This window comes from Candoia aspera, chromosome 2, assembly GCF_035149785.1.
Source record: "Candoia aspera isolate rCanAsp1 chromosome 2, rCanAsp1.hap2, whole genome shotgun sequence".
In the NCBI taxonomy this organism is placed as follows: Eukaryota; Metazoa; Chordata; class Lepidosauria; order Squamata; family Boidae; genus Candoia; species Candoia aspera.
Window position 1 is genome coordinate 140,394,462 of NC_086154.1, and position 24,178 is coordinate 140,418,639.

Genomic DNA, 24,178 nt, shown 5'->3' on the forward strand with positions numbered 1-24,178 from the left:
TCAAAGCAGCATAATAAGGAACAGTTAAAAAAAACTTGGGACATGGAAACAAAGAACAGCAAAAACCATACCAAAGAGAAACTACGAAGTTCAAAAGTACCTATCAATACTTGGCCTGAAGCCTTGACAGGGCTCTGCAGTATGATAAAATGCACCTTCTGGGGAGCGGTATCTACTTCAAGCTTTTTCACTAGAACCACATCAAATCAACTGCTTTGCATTTCAGATCTTTCCCCCAAGTGCGGTGCTTGGGCAATGAAAAATGGCTAGCATACAGGCTTTTGACGGAAGGCATAAAAGTCCTGCTCTGAAGTGGATCTCTTTCCAGTGATTGGAGCCAAAGCAGCTTCATAAATTGGCCCTGCTTCACCCAGCCCTCCTTACTATATTTGTCCTTTCAAAAAGAGGTACAACATTTTAAGCATCCATAGGTAATATTTTCATCCAGCAAACATTTGTATAATGGTATTGCATATTCAGTGGCATATTGGTAATGCATACTGAATGGTACAGTTCCCATCACAGATAATGGCAATTTCAGACTTGGATGAAACATTACTCACAGAGGTGAGTTAAAGATCTGTGCATGATGGGGGAAGATAAAATGGCAATACACTTGGTAACCTTAGCATGGCAGGCAAAGATAATCATAGGATGTATGCAAAGTGTAAGATTCAGAAAGTGTGCTACAGAAAATGGTTTGCTCGGGCAGAGTTTGAGTATAGGTTGGTTTGGGATGATTAACATCTACACTCTTGCTCAGTCTTTTTTTTTTTTCTTTTGCTCTGCTTCAGGACCGGTCTCCCAACTCCTCTCCAGAGGACATCACTGTCAACTACCCCACCTTGGCATTCCGAGCAGCACCTCCACTTCCCTGTTCTTCAGCCAGCTCTCCAGAGTCCTATGAGTCTGTGGGGATGTTTCAGCTCTGGAGCAATGAGGTGCCATCACGCTCACATACAACCATGGCTTTTGGACGACCCAAGATGCCATATCATGGGCAGATGGTGGCCAGCAATGGTGGTGCCTCAGCCCACGAACTGCCACTGACACCGCCAGCTGAGGCCACCTACTCCTTGGAGTGGTCACCCGTCAAGTTGTTGGCACCCACAGTGCATCCTTCATATACTTTCCCAGAAGCCCAGAACTCCTCCAGTTTTCTGCAAAGCCCATGGCCTTTGAGTCCAGCTGTTCCTCCAGGCACTCCCTCCACTGATGATGCCCCTTGGTGGACCCTGCAGCAGCCCAGCAATTTCCCTCTGGGACATCCACTAGTCCTCAGCCCCCAGCTGCCTCTTGCACCCTTCCTGCAGAGCCCTCCCAAAGGGCTGCTGAGCACAGCTCGCCGCTGCCGGCGTTGCAAATGTCCCAATTGCCAGGGAGCCAGTAGGTCCCATGAGGAGCCGGGCAGGAAGAAGCAACATGTCTGCCATCTGCCAGGGTGTGGCAAGGTCTATGGCAAAACCTCTCACTTGAAGGCCCACCTCCGCTGGCATGCGGGCGAGCGCCCCTTCATTTGCTCCTGGCTATACTGTGGGAAGAGCTTCACTCGCTCAGATGAGCTGCAAAGACACCTTCGGACGCACACGGGGGAGAAGCGTTTTGGCTGCCAGCTGTGCCCCAAGAGGTTTATGCGGAGTGACCACCTGGCAAAGCACATCAAGACCCACCAGGGAAAGCAGGTGCGGAATGTAGCTGTTGTGGCAGCAGCAGCAGTGGGCATCAAGCGAGAGTGATGTTAAACAAAGAGGCCTAAAAGGACAGAGTTGAGGTCAAGGAAGCAAGGAGAAGCTACAGGAGGGTTACCATACCTGGGCTGCAAAAATCTGGACATCCACCAGACAGCAGCAAAGAGATAGCTTGTTCTGCATACTTTTTCTAACATCTAATGATCCGCAGCCCTTGCTATGGTGCAACTGAATTCATTTTACACCCAACCCTAATTTCAATCTATCATAATTTTTCCCAAAGAGCCTGGGAACTGCAGATCAGTGGGATGCTAGGAAGTCTCAGTAAGAAAGCGCTAAGTCCTGCCAACGTTCCCTAGCAAGAACGAATGATTGGTTAGGTCCACCGAAGTCAGTAGTGATTCCCCAGCACCCTGAATTCCACAAGTGTAGAGGCAGAAGCAGGCAGACAATTCTTATGTGTCAGGCAGCATTCAGACAGCACATCCTGGGCTGTCTAGGACTAAATGGCTGCCAGGTCACAACATTTCCATTTTCAGAAGGCAAATTGGTGAGTTGCTCCCCACTACCACTTCAAGCCTCCCTCCCCTCAAATTTCCTTATCTTAAATTAGCTTTTGGAGGAGTGATGTTCTTTCGTCTAGGCTCAAGAGCACATTTCTAAGCAGAAAACTGGGTTGCAGCACAAAAGTATTTTTATCCTCTAAATGTGGCTACTGGACCTGGAGGCAATCTTGGGAAGTAAAGAGACCAGTGCTTTGCTTTGCAGCATGCCAACTTTCCAATTAGCTTTTTTAATTTTAAAACTTATTCAAAACATTAGTGTCATGTTGGATAAGGAGCCTAATGGTGACCACAGAGGAGTTCACGGACATAAGCAATTCATGCATGAACTGAAAGGAAGTTAATAGGGAATTAATGCCTTGGGTTACCTTGAGAATTTGTAGCAAGTGCAAAACAGAGTTGACCCATGTGAATGAACACACTTTTAAATAAATTCTCAGATAAAGTCCCCTTTGAGTTGAGCGTGATTTCTGGGGACTTCAGAAACACATCAATATATCAATATACAAGCAGTTTGCCATTGCTGCCTTCTGGGATGTTTTTTGACTTTCCAGTCTCCCAGTCATGAGGTTCCAAGTGATCTACCATCCAAATGGTCACAGGACCCAGCCCTACTTAATTTCTGATTCTAGACAAGGTCTGCTAGGAGGCAATTTCTATTCATTTCCAGAAAGTGAATGCAGACTCCATAAGGGCATGTCCAAAAATTTCATGACAGCACATCTGCAGTCAAAACTGCTATGGGGAATCATAAGTATACTCGACCAATTGCAAGCCACATGGTAATAATATGCCCTTATTGCCTTCATCACCACCTGGCCCCCTGCTCTCCATAGCACTGAAAGAAAGCCAAGCATCTAAACATTAGTAACTGGTCTCTTTCTTAGTCTATCCCAGTGTTTCTCAACCTTGGCAACTTTAAGATTTGTAGACTTCAATTCCCAGAATTCCCCAGGCTTAGGGAATTCTGGGAATTGAAGCTCACTGGTCTTAAAAGTTGCCAAGGTTGGGAAATACTGCTCTGTCCTATACATTTGATGCTGACATCACAGGAATTATTTTTGCAGTTCATCCGACAACATAGTTGGGTTTTTTTTTAATCATCTGTTTTGCACTAAAAGCTGTAAGAGAGAACATTAACAAATCAGAGAATGAAGCCATTCCTCGATATACAGGGTCTCTTGCTTCCTTCTTTCTTGCTTCACTTTGGCAAAAATTATAAGAATTTAGAGCTTAATATCCTGGTGAATAAACTGACACTAACCCAGCCTTCCCGATTTTGCTGTGATTTAAACAAGCCAACCCATTTGCACACAAAAACCAGTGTGCAGTGAAAAGGGCTCCATAAGCCAGTGTGAAGCTGTGAGTGCTGACACTCATATGCTTGAGAACATGAATATATACATTCCCATTACGGTGATTGGAAATTCAGGCATAGCCTTATTGATACGCTAGTTTCATCTATGCAGTGATCTCCCACCCCCACCGCCCCCCGGGTGGTAACACTCAAACCTTTGATTCCACTGTCTGCAATTAGAAACGGAAATGTCTAGAAACATTTTACCATCTCATTTGCTGCTTCTGTGATATAAAGTGCTGAAAGTTTGAGGGTAAACCTATGTTTCAATGAGAACTCACAAAAATTAAGCATCCTCCTGGTGTGTCCCCATCCAACCTCTTGTCATATTTCATTCCATGAAATACACAGTCTCTTGTGTTGGGGCTCCTCTGTGCATGCATGCCCACCCACACAAACACATCCCTCTTTCAGACTTTGACTTGTGGGAAAGAAAAAATTAAGAGAGCTAGGGTGGCTTGGTGCCTTGTCTTCATGGAACCCTCTGTAGCAAACTGCTTAAAATGAAGAAGTAAAGTAAAATGCTAATCTGTAATGAGCCTTGGGTTACCTAAACCTTAACCCAGGCTCAAAAATGCACACCCAACTCAGAACTATACAGTATGGAAGCAGAGTGGACTGGTAGCTGAACCTTCCTTCTACAAAGATCTTGAGACACTAACCTCTTTTCATGAGGAGAGCAGGCTGGGAATATGCAATTCTGCTCTCCAGTGGAAGGATAGGTCCTTTCACACACTCTCCAGCTCTACTTGAGGTAATGGTTGCACATACTGCCACACTGCTTGTGACTGAGCAGAGTTCTCTGTTCCTCCTCTTAATTGCCACGGGAACCGGCGCATCAGCTTTGTGTCTGTGGGGTGGTGGGGGTTACATCACAATGGGGCCTTTAACACAATTGGCTTTTCCCTTTGAGAATGGGAAATGAGCCAGCCTGTGTTTTAACCAAGATGGATGCACAACTGTGTACATTTATGAGTTGCCCTAGTCTCTGTGATAGCTTGTATGTAAATTATCAATATGCATGGGTATCCTTTTGCCTGTAGCATGGGTAGAGTCTCCCCCAACAAGGAATGCAGCAGTAACACCAGGCCATCTTCCTTTCATAATGTGCTTCCTTAAGGAGCAGCTCTGTTTGGATCATGAGAAGCATTACGGTACACAGAACACGTGGCTAAAGTTCCTGCAGTGTTTGTATCTGTATTTATCTCTTGGGAGTTCCTGAGCTCACACTGGCTCAGCACGTCCAGCGGAATCCTAGCATGATGCCTGAAGGTTGCTTCTGGTTAACTAGAGTTAAAAACCACTAGATCAAACTGAAGATCCAATATTCTTCTTCCCCCAATAGCCAGCTAAGAAACTAAACAAGCAAGTTATAAAAGCAAATACTGTAGACCTCGACCTCGACCTCTCCCTCCTATTACAATATCCTGCTATTATGATGGTCAAGGATGACAAGCTTGTCCCCACCCTGTTTGGCATCCTTAACCCTATTTCCATCCCTGGAAGGGCAGTTTCTTAGCATAGGGCATGGAACTGTGCCTGTGTGTGTGTGTGTGTGTTGCTTTGGGCAAAGACAAAAGCTTACCAATTGTTTGGTTTTGCTTTTTCCCTGCTGACATGTCTAGGCCATGGGATCTGTTTTTCCCTGTAGCTCTGGAAACCACAGGAAAGCATCACTGAGGCCAAAGAAAAGCAGTCAATTGTGTCCCTCTTCGCACATGAAGCAGCTGTGAGGTGGGCTTTTGCTTTGCACAAAAACCAGCACAGAAGAGAGAGGAGAAATAATCTAACTAATCTTCAGCTTCCCTTTCTTTTGCTCAGCTGTTTTCAAACTTCCTTTTTCTACACCCCTGCCCCTCCACAGCCAGGAAGAAGACAAATGGTTTCCAGTCACAGGGAACACCTCCCAGAGTTACCATGAGGGGGAATGAGGGGGCAGCCTCAAGTAGCCAGTTTTGGATGTCTTGAAAGAACAGCCAAGGTTTTTATGACTGATATGTTTAAACTGCCTGGATGCTGATGGTTGATAATTTAAACGCTCTTAATGGGAAGACTTGCATCTGGATACTATATCTGATGTTGTTCTCCACCCATGCTCCTTGCACACAAAGCCAAAGGAGAAGTAACAGTTTGTCACCTTCCAGTTCTTGGGATTGCAAGGGATCCTGTGATCCCTTGCCATTCCCCATGCTCTAGGGCTAATGGGATTTCAAGCCCAAATATTATATTTGCTTATCTATTTACTTGTTAGATTTATATCATTCTCATCTTTCAGAACCTCAAAGTGGTGATCTCAGTGTGCCTGCTTCCTATCCCCCCTACCCCGCTCCGTGTGGCAGGTTGGGCTGAGCAAGTGTCAGGCCCACATCTCCAGGGCCTGGACCCAAGCCCATAAAAGAAGACACCACACCCCCACACCCCATCACCACTCAAGCTATGCATCAAGATCAACTAGAGGGACCCTGCTTCGCACCTCACAGATTAGTTCAGCTCACAGCGACGTGGGCAGCAGAAGGGTCTTTTTTGGGCAATTCCTCAGGGGTGAAACCTTCTCCTGAAGCAAGTTTGGCAGACCCACACCATCTCTTTCTTAGACAACAATGGAAGGTATCATCCAGCACTGATCAGATAACAACTACTTGAAGATGCAATTCTCTTACAGTTTGCCTAGTATTTTGCTTTTCTACTTTTTAAAAATGGGTGCTGTGTTAATGTTAGTATTTATTGTTTTTAAGCACTGTTGGAGTTATAATGTGTTTTTTCTATGAGTGCTTCATACCCTGCTCTGGGCAATTCTGGAAGGACCTAGAGAAATATAATTCCTAATTATCATCATCCTAGATAGGAACTTTTGTGTGTTTTAACAGAAGGCACTTTTTGAACTTAATACTTGGTGAATGGGATGGCTGACATTCTTTTCACTTGCAAATTTTACAGGAAACAAATGCAAAAACTGCTTAATTGAAAATAACCTTTTGTCTGTTTCACATAGACAGGCTTCTGATCACCATCAGGATCAACATTTGAGCAGAGCTGCCTCTGTCAAAGTAGGCGGTGAGGCCTTTGAAGTGAAAAAGGACCAAGCTTCTTTCATTTATATCTCAGTGACTCTGGGTCTGTTGTTAAAAGGGGTTTGACAGGAGAAATCCTTTTTCCTAACCCTTTCCTCTCACATGCTAAGTTCAATCCTATTAATTCAGGATTTGTAGATAGGAAGTTTTCCTTGATCCCTCTATCCTGATGTTAATCAACACATCTTGCAAATTAATAGTTAGTTCCTTGAGCTGGTACATAATGATGTGCCAGTGATGGCAAAAATGGATTAATAGCTGATAGATCCTGAGAGTCAAACCAGGGACTCAATTTTCAGAATATATCAGCTACATTCACAGATTTTTGCACACTGTTTGATATAAGTGTGGCAAATGATCTGATACATCACTGTCCTGTGAACTGTTGTGTTTAATTCTTTTGATTTCATTAAAAAAAACGGGATGGATTTAGAAGAAATCTGTTGGAGATTTTAAAATTGTTAATGAAGAATTCCCCCTTGGTTCACCCTACAGTGACAAATTAATGAGCATGAATATAGTAACCCCTGCGTGGAGCTGATTGCATGGCTCTGCATCCTCTCGGGCAGGGAAGGAGGAGACATTGGGGGAATGTCAGTAAGACATGGAAAAAACTCCTGTGATTAACTGACATTTGTACAGCCCAGCAAAATAGCTGCTGAGTGTACAAAGTCTTTATTAAATGTTATGTGTTGGTGATAAAAAAAAAAAAGCAAGCAAGAATTTTAGTTTCCTCTAATGACTGGGATGATGGACTTTGTAATCTATATGACTAGGGACTTGATATTGAGCTAAATAGATGTGTGAATAGTTTGTTTAAATTATAATTTAAAATTGGGAAAGGAAGAACATATTCTCTTAATTCAGTGAGAATTCTCTTATTCACTGCCTTGAAGTCTACCTGCCTAACACTTTGTGTGTTCAGTTATAAAGAACTGGAGACCAACAGAGAATTTGACATGCAGCCCACAGGCTCTTCATGAAAAGCTGTTGTGGAAATCAGCAGTGGAAATCACCTAGCAATGCCTGGGCAGATTTCATGTGACACTGGGCTGTGAAGCAATTTACCTCCTTGTTAGTTTTAATTAAAATCTTTATTACAACAAACAAAATATTCTCATTTCGTATCATCTAACACCCTCATCCAAGAGCCCCAACCCAAAGCCCCTAGAGCCCCGCAGCATGCATATACTGGGGTCTGGGGGGAAGGGTATGCTCTGGTCCCAGTAAGGGGTCCTGCACCCTTTAGAGGAACGGGGTGATGTCTGGGCATTTTGAGCAGGATCAGAGGGCAGCGAGATCTTCCATCCTGCTGTTGCCGCATTTCTCTTTCCTCCAGAGCTGCCAGGGAGAGGGAGGAGGGAGGGGGGAGAGGCAGTTAGGTCTCCCCAGCCAAAGCGCCTGGGCCTGGCAGAGGCCGTCCTGCAGTCCAAGAGTCACAGCTCATCCTCGTCGAGTTTGGCAAGTCGGGCACAGCCTTGAGGGAAGCTGATTTCTGGGACCTCAGGGTCAGGGAGCAGTGGCCTGGCATCATCTTCAGTCAGGGCCTGATGGGGGACAGAGAAATGGTCAACTCCAGAAATCTGCCAAAGACTCTTTTCCAAAACAGCTGCCAGGAACATTCTGCCATGCCCATTTGTAGTAGTTCAGTGTGTTGTGTTTTAGGAAAAATTTGTAAAGCACAGCAATCTGAATTCTTCCTTAAGAAAAGCTGCACTCTCTAATCTGTATACTTTATGCACAATTTAATTATCTTACAGCATGTGAACAACCTTCCTATATCTGGTCCATGCTCGGGACTATTTTGTATCCCCAAAATATATTTTCACAACATGAAAAACCACCATCTTGTTCCATTCCCAGAAAATGGGATTTGATACTGACCATTATTTTTAAATGAGGATTAAATAAATTAATTTTTATTTTTCATAGCCATAGACAGACCTGTTATCCATAATAATCTAAGCATATTTGACCTCCTGTATATATGTTTAATCTGATTTACCTTGCTTCAGCTAATTATAGGACAAATAGTGATCCTACTTGCAATGACCGATACTTTTGTATCAGCCATTTTTCCAGAGCAACAAACATATCAGCAGTGGAGTGTTCAATATTTACTACACTCCAAGTACAACTGAAATCTTTTTAATCTCTTAAACACACAATAAATCATGGAGTCCTTGGTGCTCTCTGAGCTTGGTTGTTTGCTTGTAGACGTTTTATTACCTGACTAGGTGACATCATCAGCACTAGTGAGTGTGGGGTTTGCTCCTGTTTATATACAGTACCTTGCCCTGCCAGTGTTAGCGGGGGTGTGGTTGTAATAGTCTGTTGGTTGTTTCTGAGATGTTTCTGACGTATGGCGGTGTTATCCTTTTCATAGCTTGTGTTGGTTGTGCTGCAGTGGGTTGAGTGGTCAAAAAGTGCCTCACCATAGCACACAAACCAACTAAAACCCTCCAGAACATCTTAAGTAAACCAAAAGACCCAGTAGCCCAAGAAGAAACAGGAGTCATCTACAACATACAGTGTAAGGACTGTAACAGCCACTATGTAGGACAGACAGGCAGAAGACTAGCAGAGCGCATCCCTGAACACTAACCAGCAGTAAGAAGTCATGATGGAAACTCCTTAATCTCACAACACATGGATAGACTCAACCATAGTTTCAACTGAGAAACTGTGAGCATCCTAGACCAAGCTAAAGCCAAAAATGCTAGAGAATTCCTGGAAGCTGGGCATTCAGACAAATCAACCATCAATAGACACACAGAGATAAACCACATTTACACACCATTCAAAAGAGACAATAAAAAAGATAAGAAGGAAACAAAAAGACCAGAACACCTCCTCTCCAACAACCAACATCTGGATAAGCAGGGGATAAACACCAGACAAACAATCCAGCAGAAAACAATATCCTAATCAAGGAATTACCAAGGAGAAAACCACACCCCCACCAACACTGGCAGGACAAGCTACTGTCTATAAACAGGGAGCAAACCCCACGCTCACTCACACTGATGATGTTGCCTAGTTGGGTAATGAAACATCTGCAAGCAAACAACCAAGCTCAGAGAGCACCAGGGACTCTACAGTTCAGCCCTGAGCTACATATATTCTCTTCTATCAGACACAATGAATCCTCTACAAACTTGAAAGCCAATACAGTAAAGTGGTCAAGGGTATCAGACTAGGAGAAGAGAAATCCACTCTCAGCCATGAAGTTCCTTGGGTAAGAGTGCTGTGCGCCAGTTGAACCCTTTTCTGTATCGGGAGGTTCTGCTCACTGTCACTCATGCCTTAGTCACCTCCAGATTGGACTATTGTAGCGCACTGTACGTAGGGCTGCCCTTGAAGAGTATCCAGAAGCTTTAACGGGTACAGAATGCAGCTATGCGGGCAGTTATCTGTGCCCCTAGAAGAGCACATATTACAGCTCTGCTTTGCGAGCTGCACTGGCTGCCAGTTTGCTTCCGGGTCCAATTCAAGGTGCTGGTTTTGATCTTTAAAGCCCTTCATGGCATGGGGCCAGGATATATGAGGGACTGCCTCTCCCCGATTACATCAGCCCATCCCATTAGGTCAAGCAGGGAAGGCATATTATGGGTTCCATCCACCAGGGACTTGCATTTAGTGGGTCCCAGGAGGAGGGCCTTCTCTGCTTTGGCTCCCTCCTTGTGGAACATTCTCCCCCTTGAAATTAGGCTTGCTCCTTCCCTGCTATTGTTTAGGAAGTCCCACAAGACGTGGTTGAGTTGTCAGGCCTGGGGGTCTTTGGGAACGGGAGACATTCTCAGATGGCTCCACTATGATTGACATTCTTACTCTCTCTGCAGGGTTGGTATATTTTATAGTGATTTTATAATTTTGCGATAATATTTTTAATAATCATTTTATTTTTTTATAATGATTGTTCTTAGTTATTCATTATTTTATCTCATTGTTGTATGCCACCCAGAGTCGCCTTGTGTGAGATGGGCAGCCATATAAATGTGAAAGATAAACAAACAAACAAACAAACAATAAGAGTATTTTATCCTAATCTCCCTCACAGGATTGTTGCATGAATAACAGTGACCAGATAGCAGCAACAATGTATGCCAACTCCAGTTCCTTAACAAAAAGGATCTGATAAAACTGAAATCAAGAAGCAACTGGGTATCACTTCCCTGACAAAAAATTGTACAAAGTATATGTAAATAACAACATGTAGTATATGTCCATTTCACCTTATGTATATGTAGCAGAGAGAAACGATGGGTTTCAGGAGCCCAAGTGATAAGGTACTTGCAAGCTGCCTTTTACGTTATCTGCATCTGCATAACCAACCCATCTTCTGCTCCCTTTTCCCCCTCACCTTTTCCCCCAACTTACTGCAATTAAAATCCTACATCAGTCTAGCCACTCTATGCATCTGCTGAAATGAGCTCCATCTCACAAAAGCTTACACCTTTTAATACAATTCGTTAGTCAAAATAGGTGCTACAGATGCAGGTTCTTTTGTCCAGAATGGATGTCTGTGTATGTAATAGGATAGTTGTCTGTAGAAAGTTTTTACATACACAATTACATAGAAAAACTATGACATATAATGCCCACCCATATTTTAGCCCCCAAGTGAAGGAAATTACAGGTAAATGGGAGGAAGAGAACTGTATGAGAACCCAGTGTGGTTTTAAAGGCCTTGTGGTAAGGCAGCCAGAATATTAGAAAGGTTCCCTAATGAAATCATGTCTGCATTTGTGAACCCTAGCTTCAGAAGTTGAGGATGTATTTTAGAGTAGTAGCTTGTCTACCTGCTAATCCATATGTGTTTTGTACAAAGTGCACCTGGGTGCAAATATTCCATTGGTCTGCAGTCTGCATGCATGGACAGTGGAGAAGAGAAAGTTAGAAGGAAGAGGGATAGAGTGCCAAAGCCTTTAGTCGAGTCTCTGCCATCCTGTTATGATGACATGTGATAGTGAAAAATGCTATTTATCACCATCCAAATGTCATAGAAGAGAGAAGCAGAATCAAGCAAAAGAACCAAATTCTGCTGATAGAAGTGCACAGATGCATTTCATCTGGTGGGAGACCCATAAGCAGACAGATTTCTAAGAACAACATTAATAGCAGATGAGACACATTAACACCTGAATGTCTTGCCCTCTGAAGTTGCCTGCAGTGGCATTTTGATCAGGGAAATTGTGGCTGCTTTGATATTTTAAAAATAGGCTTAGCAATCCAATCTCATGGTGGTTTACACAGAAGCAATTCCTACATATTTAGTTGTCTTGGTACATTATTGGTGTGTTTGGAGAGAGGAAAAAAAGAATAGCAGAGAAAAGAAATGGGCAGGGTACTGTTTATTGTTTTTGCATATCATCTAATCTTTTAACCCCTGCAGGTTACTAATTCTTCATAGAAAAATGATTCCATAAGAATTATTAGTCAATTAGATAATCAGGAATGGTGAATGCTATTCAAGTTCTATGGGCAGTGCAAGATTCTGTGTTTATCTGCATTCTCATGGACTGACAGCATAACCACAGTATTGGAAGGCACTTTAGACAAATAGAAAGCAAGGGTTAGCTCAGCCAGAGAGAATTCATGGTTGATCAGAATGCAACTCTTTGTGGACTTGCCCAGCAAAAAGCCTTTCCTAGCAATCATGAGGGATAATGAGCTTTTTTTGTTGTTCATTCATTCAGTCGCTTCCGACTCTTCGTGACTTCACAGACCAGCCCACGCCAGAGCTTCCTGTCGGTCGTCAACACCCCCAGCTCCCCCAGGGACGAGTCCGTCTTAATGAACTCTATGATGAATAGTCAGTCTAATTAAGTACATACAGTCCACCTGAATGCATGGAAGTGCAACATCATGCTAGGGTGGACTAAATAATGTGCTAAAGACCAAAAGAAGTATGACTGATGGATAAAAGCACCAAGAGTGAGGACATGAGCTTCCATGATCAAGAACTGCTCAAGAACAGCTAGATCAATCCCAAAATTGTCTTGTAAATGGAAGAATATTCCATGACAAGATCGATAAAAGCCAACTGTTCAGAGACCAACATTTTAGGTTATATAGAAGACAAAGAGGATCTCTGTGTGTAAACTGGGCGAAGTAAGCAAAGTGTGTGTGTACATGTAACATGCAGCAGTTTTTCTATTCTATAGCTAGCTATTTTATTTGCTCCTTTTTGCCTGCTACTTCTCTCACTACCTTTTCCACATTGGGAACTCTTTTTGGAATTAAACAGTTTTTGGTAGCTATCTGATTATTAATTTAGATAACCTGTCTGCTTTTATTAGTTGGGAAAATTGTACTGATCAGCAACATGTACCTATTCTGAAACTGAGAAATATATTGAAGGGACAATATTTAAATATTTAAAATTGTATTTAAGCTTTGATTCAATTATTGTTTATTGTTGTCTTCTGCAGTGATTGTGCTCACTGGGGTCTATGATCCCAAAAGGGGAGGGGAAAGGTTCTCTATGATTCCCCTCTCCCAAGACAAAGCCCTGGTTAAGAGCTGAAAAAAGTAACCCTTGGCCAAGGACCAAGGAGCATGTATGTATGCGTGCAAGCATGCAAGTGGAAACTTAAGCTCCAGCAAAAGGGAAAGGAAACAATTAACTTTAGAGGGAAGTCAACAGAACCAGAATAATCAAGAGACTGATTATTCTGAACTCACCAAGAACTCACCAAGTGCTGGGTTTCCTGCTGAGGGACACTGGAGAGCTGCATATCAGAGTGCTCAGGTGGTATGTGAACAGATTCAGGTCCTGGGGAGCTTTGGCTGCGAGATGGCTGTAGGTGAAAGGTGGGATGAAGAGATTAATCTGGGGAGAAACATAGTCCAGAACAACAAACCAAACGCTGAGCATTTTAGGGATGAGCGCACCATTTAGCATTGGGTGAAAGAAATTATCCTTAAAAGGGTATGCTGGTTTTCCACACTGAAGGCACGTCATGCCACTCATAGTTTAACTGGACCCATCATTAATTTAGCACATATTTTGATCTCACTGAAGATGAGAAAAGTGGATTCCAGTAATCTAATACGGCAAATGAATCATCTGATCTTCCAGATTAAAAAAAACACACTGAGTGATCTTCCCAATGTTCCCAAGTCTCTTCTTTTAGTCTATCAGAGATTATGTAACAGTTATATTTTATCTAATCTGGGAACAAAATTCTGGAAACACCCAGTGTCCAAAAACATACATTCCACTGCATCTTCCACCTCATTTCTGAAGATACAAATGCATTTTCAGCCATCACCCTGCATCACTGCTTTTTTAGAACAGTATTCTTTAATTTGGGCTTCTATTCATTTCACCATCATTTATTTTAGAAATGAACATAATGTATATATAACCATAAGAAAAATGCAGTTCAAAAGGTTATTAGAACAGTAAGATTAAAAAAAAACCCTGATTACAAATAATTCCTGAGATACTGTTTTCCAAATGCAAATAGATGAATTAGAAAAATCAGATAGATGTGGAAAAAGATATTACTCTAACAGCAGCAAAATTATCAATGATCAGTAAACACATAATAAACATTGTCTGGATGACCTCACAATGCATGCATCTGGTTTATCTACATCAGTTAATCAGCTCTAAAGTTATCTTTTCTCAATCCCCTCTTCCCTAACAATTTGGTGGGTGGATCAACACCCTCCTTCTATTCATCTGTATAGCCTCTCATTAACGAAGGAAAGAAGTTATCCCATCCTAGATGAGTTAACAAGTCCTACGCTAGGTCAGCCTTCCACAACCTGATTTCCTTTCCATTTGACTATGACTCCATCATCTCCAACCCTCAACATTTGGACACAGCAGTCACAATCCCACAGACAGACATATTTACATAAACACACTTGGCATGGGCTCAGAATCCTTTGACTCTACTAATGAGTTGTTCTAAATACAATGATATATGGTAGCCAAATATATTGGTGTTTATTTTCAATATTTACATAGTATCCTTCACTATAATTATCTCTAGGACAGTTTATTTAGGAAATAGCAACATGTTAAGTAAATGACTCCAGTTTCTCATTATTTGTTGAGCTGCTCTGTTTACAAGTTGGCCAATAACCTCCTCTTCTATCTCTTTTTTTCAAATCAATCATGGAAATTTTACGAAACAACATTGATTAAGAATGGAGCAAGAAACTTTGTTTTGTCTTTATGGCAGCCTGTTTGCAACATACTTTGAACAACAGACAGGATGGGATTATCTTAATTATGAATGATTGCTTTTATATAATGGTTGTTTTAGGCATTCAAATAGGTTAAGAGCTACTATTTAATTAAATCAAAGTACTGCACTAAATGTTAAGCCTTCTTCTCCAAAGCACAAAAACTGTTATCAGCCACACAGAACTACTATCTCAGTTGGGAGCCTGACTGATGACCTTCCTGCCTTACCTCAACAGAGGGGAGGGGCTCAGGTGGGGCAGGGCCAGGAAGGTAAAGGGAGGGCAGGGAGGCATTGTGGGCCTGGAGGCTGGATCCCTTGTTCTGGTCCATGGAGGAGGAGGAGCAGGGCCGGGCTGATCCACCGGTCAGCGAGTGGTGCAGGGCCCCTGTTCGTCCTAGACTGTGGGTTTTGCTCTCCCGACGCTGGTACTCTATGGGCGACTGCAGTGCTGTGAGGGAAAACAACAACAATAGGAACAGACTTTGAACAGCAGGGTCACACCTGGGAACATCAAACAATGTACATGCCAAAAAGAAGTTGTATGGTATTCACCAAGAATAACAAGAAACCTTTTCTGGACCAAGAGGCTACTTCATTGAGTAAAAGGACTATGTGATGATTTGCAGGTCTGAATTAGCCATCACAGATTAGGTTTACCTGTGCCCTAACATCATCTACTGATTCCGCCCATGACTACCTCTCCATTCTAAGGTACCCAGGTAGCTGCTGGAGAGGGGGGAGAGAGACGACCCTGATCTTTACATCATTTTCTTTCTTAGACTTTAAAAATAGATTTCATGTTGCTGGCATGTTTGGTGAGACTGGGTTTATTTGATCTGAAGTAGCATAATTTCTTCTAAGTTTATTGTGACAATAAATATAGTTCAAAATCTCATCGACCCCAACCCAAAATAATAGAGTTCTTATGAATCTGATCCAGATTTATTTTCGTTTCCTTGTCCCCTTTCTTCTTCCTCCATTTCCTCTCTTCTTTAGCAAGATGGAAAGTGTCTGTAGCTCCATCAGCTTTTTGACCAGATGGGACGGCTGACTTCTACCACTTTCAATCCCTTGTGAAAAGTGAGATGATCCACAAACCAGAGTTGCTGTCAGAGCCAATGTAGCTACACTGCACTCTCCTATGTCTCCTTTGAATCCCGACTATTCACGCTGCTCCATCTAGTCATCCTTTCCTTCCTTTTCTACCTGAGCAGCAACTTCACTTTTTTTATTTCATGTCATTGGTTGACATCACCCAGAGAAATAATTTCCCTTGGAGCAAAGGTAATGCTTCTTTGGAACTCAAGGATTCTCTTAATTCTTCCTTTTTTTAATCCATCTTACCTTTTTCGGTAGAAATGGCTTTCATTTTCTCAACTACAGCTGTGGCTGGCTGGTTTGCCTTTTCAGCATGGTATTCTATTTTATTAACAGCAGAATGTTTTCAGCATATTGTTTTTCTTCTCCTGCTTCAACCAAAGCTTTTATTATTGCCTCTGCTATTGAATTATGTCTTCAGGTTTTACAGCAACCAAACCCACAACGATTTCTTTTCCCCCAAATACCCAATTGACAGCCACTCCTTTCCTAACAACATTTTCCTGTTTCTTGTGCTATCACCTGCTTTTCTTTTAAGCTGACTCCTCCACACTACCTACCTTTTCCTCAGCTTCAGCACTTGCTCTGAATCAGGAATACAATTATCAAGAATACCATTACCCAACCTAATAGTCCCCTTTGTCTCCTGGTAAGGATTTGTATTGGGACCAAGGATGTCCCTTCCTATAATAAATGGTACAAATTGATGCTGAATTATAGCTCCTTCAAACAACCCTCCTTTTCCTCTCCATTCCACTGAGAGCCTTGCCACTGGTGATATAAAAGGGGTTTAGCTTCCAAATTTTTCTGTCATTACATATTAATACAGATGTTTTTTCTGTCCTCCGATTCTGTATGCAAAACAGACAAGGAGGCAGCTATGTTTATCATTTCCCCAAATTGGGATTCCCTTATTTGTCATTTTCATCACATTTAGTAATTAAAGTCCACATTGGCATACTTCTTCAGTTTTACTATTTTTTCCCCTTTTTTGGCCAGCATGGGCTAACTGAAATAATAGTCTTCACATGATCCTTTTTTGTCACAGTTATAACCTGCCATCTCTGCAACTGTTCTGCAATTGTTGTGGACTTAAAGTTGTTCCTGAAAAAAATGTAAACCTCTTGTGTACAGTTGGTTTAAAGATTCAGAGCAGCTTGTTCTTCAGAAAAGTTGTTGTCCTCCTCTGCCAACTCTCCTCAAATCAAACATAGGATGAATTTCATTAAGTTCTTGTTTCTTAAATTCAATGTTTTAGCAGTTCTCTCAAAAACTGACAGAAAGATGTATGGATTAGGATCTTCCTCAACCATATATAAGGCAAAACCTTTAAGGGTAATGGTATCTTTCAGTTGAACCTTAACCTGCAACATTTCTTTTTATGAGATGGGTGGTGGAGAAATATGATAGATAGATAGAACTTTTTTTCATGATGTTGAGCCTCTATATCTCAACTCCATTTGAAATTTTTGGTTTCTTTTTTTTCTTTCATTGTTCTGTTCCCTCAAAATCTTTATTAAACTGATTTGGAATTTCATTTCTTTTAATTACTCTTTTTTCAGTCAGTAACAGTCTCATATCTTCCATGCTGTTTTTTAAATAACACACTGTAAAATCGATTCCTCCTCAGATTTTTTTGAAATTAACCTAGCTTTGCTCATTGTCCAGAATCTGGAATTCATTTCTGTTATATCAGTTTTCTTTTTTTTTTCTATGCAACTATTCTCTATATATTTCCTCTGTTGTTTCTAATTTTCTATGATACCCTTTAAAGAATCTTTTTCCTCAGATTTTTTTTAGATCTTTATCCTGCCTTTTTTTTATGTACAACTCAAGGCAGTGAACATACCTAATACTCCTTTCTCCTCCTATTTTCCCCACAGCAACAACCCTGTGAGGTGAGTTGGGCTGTGAGAGAGGGACTGGCCCAAGGTCACCCAGCCAGTTTTTCCCTCCCTCCCTCCCTCCCTCCCTCCCTCCCTCCCTCCCGGTTCCTGCCTCAATTTTTCTTCAAGCTTTTCAGTCAGATAGATTGATTTGGCAGTATACAATAAATAAGCAAACTCCTTTGGGAATTCATATTGTACTACTGTCACTTTATGTGCTGAAATCAGGTTTATTTGATCAAAAGTGGCAGATTTATTTTGGAAATAAATAAATAAATGTAGTTTAAGCACTTGCTGTCACCAACCCAAAATAATAATACGAACTTCTTATATTGACATGATCTTGTCAACTCTTTCCATGGCAGTGTAGTACTTAGGGAAGTGTTGTTATATTCTGTCTCTCATTTACTCAGAAGGCCAATTGTTTATAAACAACACTTACTAACAACCATACCAGGGAGGAGAGCTTAATACAAGATTTCCTCTCTACTGTGCTAGTTTTACTATAATCTGATCAAACATGAGTAAGAGCCAACATTCAGGATTATACATGGCAATAAGGATAGTGTAATGGTGTTATTTCTTCACCTTTATTACATATGCCATTAGCCTCCCAATGGCTCTCTTTAAGGCGACTCAATCCTTGCTGGGGAAGGACAAGTCACAGAAGCATCTGCTCCTTGTCCTGTCAGTGGTTTTGATATCGTTGATCACAGTACCCTTCTGGACTGGCTGGGAGGATTGGGGGCACTATGTTATAGGGGTTCTTCTTCTTTCTCTGTGGCTGGTTCCAGTCAATGTTGACGGGGGAAAGAACAGCAGGCTGTTCTCCCAGGCCTTGGGGTAGGGATGGTATTGAGCCTTTGTAGGATTTGACATTGGTTATCAATTGTTTGTTCAGATGTCTGTGATTTTTGCTGCTTTATTATTGTTCTTGCTGTTAAAAGCTGTTAGCTGCCTAGAATCTTGTGGAGTCATGTAGCCTCTAAATTTTAAAATTAAATACTCCAAGTGAAAAGCTTGGAAGTATTGAAAAGGCAGCGTAAGCAAACTTACAGGTTCTGCCTCCACATTCTGTGTAACAAGTAGAACGGCCTTCACTTGGGATTCTGCAGCTCCCTTCCTTCAAATGTGTTTTGTGTTGTGTTTGATTCTGTACAAATCAAAGCACCCCATTGTGAGACATGTTTGCTGCTTATCTGCTCACTTTCTTTAAGACCTGATCTTATTAGAATGGAAATTACAGATGAATTGACAGGAGGGAACCACATCTTTGAATAACACAAACCTTCCTAGGAGTAGAAAATCAGCATGCAGGGAACAAGCTGAGATGGAACTGTTGCCTTTGTTCCTTATCTATATGGAACTAGAAGGATTCCCGGAGAAATGGAAATGTCCACTTCTACCTACATGGGATCAACCTAGGTACTATTGTGGCAAAGAAAAAATAACTATAAAATTGAGATAAGATATACAGTAGATATGTATGAAATTGAAAGTGAAGAATAACAGAAAGGAAAATAATTAACAAGAGGAGAATTAAATAGTTCCTTCACTGATGAAATGGTACCTGGATCAAAAATATGATACTCAGTGAAATACAAGATATTCTCCTTCACTTCAGAAAGTACCAAACTACATCAAATCCTGTGAAAGGCAAAACTTAGTATATTATTTTAAAGCCCCTAATTCAATTGCTATCTGAAAAGTTACTTATCTATGAATTAGTTATTGTTTCCCATACTTCTGCAAAGCAGTGTGGGAATTTCCCAGTAATCTTCATATCCAGTCCACATGATGAGCTGGCAATAGGATATAAGAAATACTGAAGCCTTGGAAGAAGGTTGGGCAAAGTTTAAAAAGTAGTTTCCAGCAGGATGATTCCAATGGCCAGAGTTGGTAAGTGGCTATCTTTTCACTCCTACCATTAAGGAAGTCACGTTGTGTCTCCAAGATGAGGTTGATGTCAGTCACCCAGGCCTGGGCAATCTCAGGTGTTGCTGCCTGAAGTACATAACGGATGGTGCCTCGTTCTGCGCCACGAGAGATCAGTGCAAATTTGCAGGGATCATTGTCCACACAGGGCTCCAGGCCCAAACAGCTTACCTGGAAGAGAAATGGATAGTGGATCAACCTAAAGTTCAGACCATGTGAGTATGGTATCTTTTCTCAGGCAACAGTGCTAAAAAGCAAGAAAAATACATGAATAAAATAGGCACTCATAGAGAGTGAGATACTCAGCAGTCAAGCAAATAAAAGCCTTTACTTATTTTTCTGAGAATAGACTTAGGTGCTTATTCCAATTCATGAAAACTTGTGCCATACAGTAATATATTGCAAGTATTACAACCCCAGCCCCAACCCCTCCCACCCCTTTTTATTTTTTCGCTGTCCATATAGAAATTGTATGACCCCCTGGCTATTCTGCAGCAAGTCAGATTGTATTGTTATGCAAACAGAAACTACATTCATTGATCTGTATGAGGCATGGAAATCAAGCAAATTTCCATATTAGCTTCTTTTTCATTAGCTCTACTGCACTGTCTACTCCAGAGGTTCCATCCAGCATTGCCCACGTAGTCTCAAACTTAACTCTGCAGCTGTAAGTCCAAATATCTTCATATATCAAAGAGGATGCCAAATTGACTGTGCAGCATTATGGTATACAGATGCACAAGGCCACTGTAGAAAGATGGGGCACCCAACTTTGGATGTGGAACATTTCCAGTGTAAAATCCCTTATGAGTAAGTGCCAGGTGCTTAGATGTATCTAGATTCGCCACTTAACCCTGCAATACCTTGATACTGCTCTTAAAGGCATATGTTGGGGCAGCATATGGACCACGTCTTCGCTCCAAGGTCTCACTTAGAATGACAATTTGCTCAAAGAGAAAGATGCGGCGCTCACGAGCCCGGGCCAGGATCCCGCCTGCCTGCTCCATCACCCAAAAAGTGTTCTGCTGCAGCAGCTTCCCCTGTGAAGTCAGCTTCCCCTGAAGAGAAAAGGTAAGCTGCAATTTATCCAACTCTCCCAATGGCATAAAATCACCCTATTCTGACAGCAGAATGTTAGTATGGTCTAGCACACACTTTTAATGCTGCTCCATGTCAAAAGGTCTCTCCTACCAAAATGGTAGCTTTCTATGTCAAGATTTTTCTAAAAAGTAGGTTGGGACAGCATTCACACATGCCACTATAGTTGAACTGATAGTTTCACCAAGCATTTTGAAACAGCGATCTTATGTCTTCCTTCTGTCCAGTACTTCCTCAAATCCTCCCCCCCACCCGCACCCAGCAATGTCCTATATTTTAAGCTCACATTTCCAGGTAAATCTGTATTGAAGTTGAGATCCTTCAGAGATAACCAAGTAAGACCCTTCCTTGAAGATGTACAGCCTTCCCATCACTGTAAGACTAGAGTGATGATGGGGGGGTAGTGTGAACAAAGAGAATCATCTCAATATTGTCCTACCATACTGAGCTGGCTAATCAGAAAAATCAGAACTAAGAGTCTCCAACCAGACATTGATCTCCAGAACTTACCTCAAAGCCTTGAAGACGCCCCACATTCATCATGTCATTGCAGCGCTTGGGAACAAAGCACATAACTTCTACAGCTTTCTGAAATTCAAAAGTAGAGAATGAAGCTAGAAAAGAAGAGGTACTGAATTCTCCAAGCCTGATGCCCACTGGATATATCAATTTTAGTGCTCATCGGTGAACTACAATAACTTTGTTAACCTATTATTCTACATCTTAAACTACAAAGGAGAAGGTAAACTGGGTGAAAATCACAAGATGGGATCTGCTAGTAATATAGAAGACTTCACTGCACTGAGATCTCAAGATGTATCAAATGTACAATAACTGAGATAGAAATGTGGACTCTCCATCTGGGACACAGCTGTCAATCTTTTGAATGCTGGGTGGTATTCCAACCAACCCATGTGACAGTAAGTCCTCATTCAAAAGCAATAGTGTAATATCAACGTTGTTACATAGGAACAGTGGCTCTATGATAGCTCTATGATAGCTCCCATTGGTTTCAACTCCTACCTCCAGCTGTTCTGTGTCCTTCCCAGCTTTGCTATAATACTTCAGGAAATCCTACAGAGGGCAAGAGAGAGAAGAGAAGAAAAAAAAATTAGTGTTTTCATAAGAGAGAGAGAAAGAGAGCAACATGAGCTAGTTTATGTTGAGTGACTAGATTCAGTCTACACCATCTGAAGCAGAGTCTGGGGACACACTCTTTATATCTACATTTAGCTCCATTCTTTTGCTTACTCAGTGCCATTCACCAGAAATTACCATTGTTCTATGACTTACCTACATCAGCTTACACCAATTTGGTGCCCCCTTCAGGTATGTTGAGAATATAACTCTGGCTGTGGTGTACTTAGGATGTACTGAACCATAATCCTCTAACAGCATGACCATTGATGGAAGCTTACGGTCCAACACGTCTGGAGGCTACCAAATGAGGCAAGATTGACATAAACTCCTAGTCTCCAAGAGGTGAGTCATGGCGTAGAACTAAATTGCATCCCATCCTAAGATAGTTGGCAGCATTACAAAACCTCACCACTGTGTATTTTGTTTGCATAAAGGCCAACATTCCCATTAGGCAGGAATCTATAACTGGATCAGTTTCCCAAATTTTAAATGAACTAAATGCCGCAATGTTTGTATATGAACGTTTGTGTACATTCACGTACTGTGCAGAGGTAAAGCCACTTTGGAACAATAATGTTGAGGACTTTTTTCACATCTGAGTGCCAATTTTTCTAATCACAATGATACCTACCATGTTGTGAATATCTTGACAAAACACATTAAGCCATATTAATCTTGAGAAAACTTGAAATTAAAATTCTAAAAATGCAACAAATAGGTTTTTTTTTAAATACTTGCAAGCCTGTGTGTAATTAAGCCCACTACTGGACTAATGCAAGAGAAAATATGGTTCTATCAGAGCATCCCCCTCCCTAAATTTTGTTCCCAGGGATCTAAGAAACACTACAACCTGTTAGCTTAGCCATAAAACACTCAAAAACCTGAGGAATATTGACAGAGTTAGAAGGTACTAAAAGATGAAAAAGGCTCGGGGAAGCAAAACCATTAGAAAATAATCCCATAAAAGTAACTCTCCAGAAAGAAACTTATATATATGAAATACTGCCTCTTTGTCTTCTCAACTATACCATTGTCTAAATACTGCTCTCATTACTTCACAGAATCCACCCCACAACTGATCTCACTAAACACATGTGTTGCTATACCCAAACAAATACTTCACTGCTGTATCCAATCACATCTATATTCTAATTTACATAACTCCGTTTAGAGGGATTGCACCCCTGCCCTTTCTAGGTTGGTGTGTTAAAGTACCAGAGGCAGCAGAAGCAGTCTATGCTTCAACAGAATTACATGCTAGTTTCCAGTTTAACTGAACTCTTGGAGAAATCTGTGAGTGACATTTATCCTAAATGGAAAAAAGAATGTTAATGCTTCTAGGACAATTCGCTGGGGCAGGTACAGGGATGACAGCAGTACCTAACATAAAAATGGGTCCAGAGCAGTTTTTAGTTGGAACAACAGAGCAGGAGGGAGCGCAATAATGCTGCAATAATTCCTCTCTGGGAATCTGGCTCAGACTGATATCTGCTTCTCTGGCTTCTAAGCTGTGTTGCCTGTACTCTTGTAAATAAAACAGTATTCCAAAACCAGAAAGCCTCCAGTGCTCTCTTTGTCCAAAGGAAACCAAAACCAGCAGTGCTATCCTTCAAAGGTCTTAGTATTCAGGAAATTGGGAATATGTAAAAATAAAGATTAGAAATCTGGTGGAAAAGATCAAGAAACAGTTAATGCCAAAGGGTAGACAGGATGGCAAATTCAAATTTGTTGCCATCAATGTCTGAACTGGGCAGATCCATACTTTTTGTTTGGCCCATCACCAGTACAGGCCACTCCCTGCTTCCTGACTGCAGGAATGGATGGCAGTGTCCTCCTCCCACTCCCATTCCACTGCAAATGCACCCCACTCCCATGTTTCCCACCTTCAGTTCCAAACTGCTGTTTTCAAACCCAAGCCATCTTAAGCCCTTCAGAGGGGGTGGTCTCCAGTGCCTCACTTTGTTCTAATAGCAGCCCCAGCTCTGATTGGCTCCAGTGCCTGGCACACTGCCCACTCCTCCACTGGGTGGTCCTGCCCTGTGCTGCTGGGCACAGAGTAATGTTCTCTACTGTTCAGCAGTTGCAGGTTGTTGCTTTTTGTTAATAATCTTGCAACTGATCTAACAATCATTGAA

General features: G+C 41.7%; 2 protein-coding genes across 3 annotated transcripts in view; one reads left to right on the top strand and one right to left on the bottom strand.

The window, feature by feature from the left end:
* Window positions 1-316: 316 nt before the first annotated feature.
* On the top strand, window positions 317-2,536 carry LOC134492430 (transcription factor Sp5-like). The gene is made up of 2 exons (XM_063296599.1): window positions 317-407; window positions 795-2,536. The coding sequence occupies exon 2, from the start codon at window positions 918-920 to the stop codon at window positions 1,734-1,736; it is 819 nt and encodes a 272-aa protein (XP_063152669.1). The 5' UTR covers window positions 317-407; window positions 795-917; the 3' UTR covers window positions 1,737-2,536.
* Window positions 2,537-8,000: 5,464 nt separating this feature from the next.
* ARHGEF25 (Rho guanine nucleotide exchange factor 25) overlaps window positions 8,001-24,178 on the bottom strand; it is a 67,811-nt gene continuing 51,633 nt past the window's right edge. The window contains exons 10-16 of one of the 2 annotated variants that reach the window (XM_063293904.1): window positions 21,927-21,977; window positions 21,414-21,491; window positions 20,669-20,863; window positions 19,796-19,976; window positions 15,114-15,334; window positions 13,378-13,482; window positions 8,001-8,226 (exon numbers count right to left, since the gene is read on the bottom strand). In XM_063293904.1, coding sequence (XP_063149974.1) covers window positions 8,116-8,226; window positions 13,378-13,482; window positions 15,114-15,334; window positions 19,796-19,976; window positions 20,669-20,863; window positions 21,414-21,491; window positions 21,927-21,977 — 942 coding nt within the window. In that variant the 3' untranslated portion in view covers window positions 8,001-8,115. Of the gene's footprint in view, window positions 8,227-13,366; window positions 13,483-15,113; window positions 15,335-19,795; window positions 19,977-20,668; window positions 20,864-21,413; window positions 21,492-21,926; window positions 21,978-24,178 lie in introns of both variants that reach the window. The other variant, XM_063293906.1, reaches the window with a different exon arrangement.

Coding starts and splice junctions, on each gene's coding strand:
- LOC134492430 (XM_063296599.1), top strand. CDS start 918: ATGTTTCAGCTCTGGAGCAATGAGGTGCCATCACGCTCACATACAACC.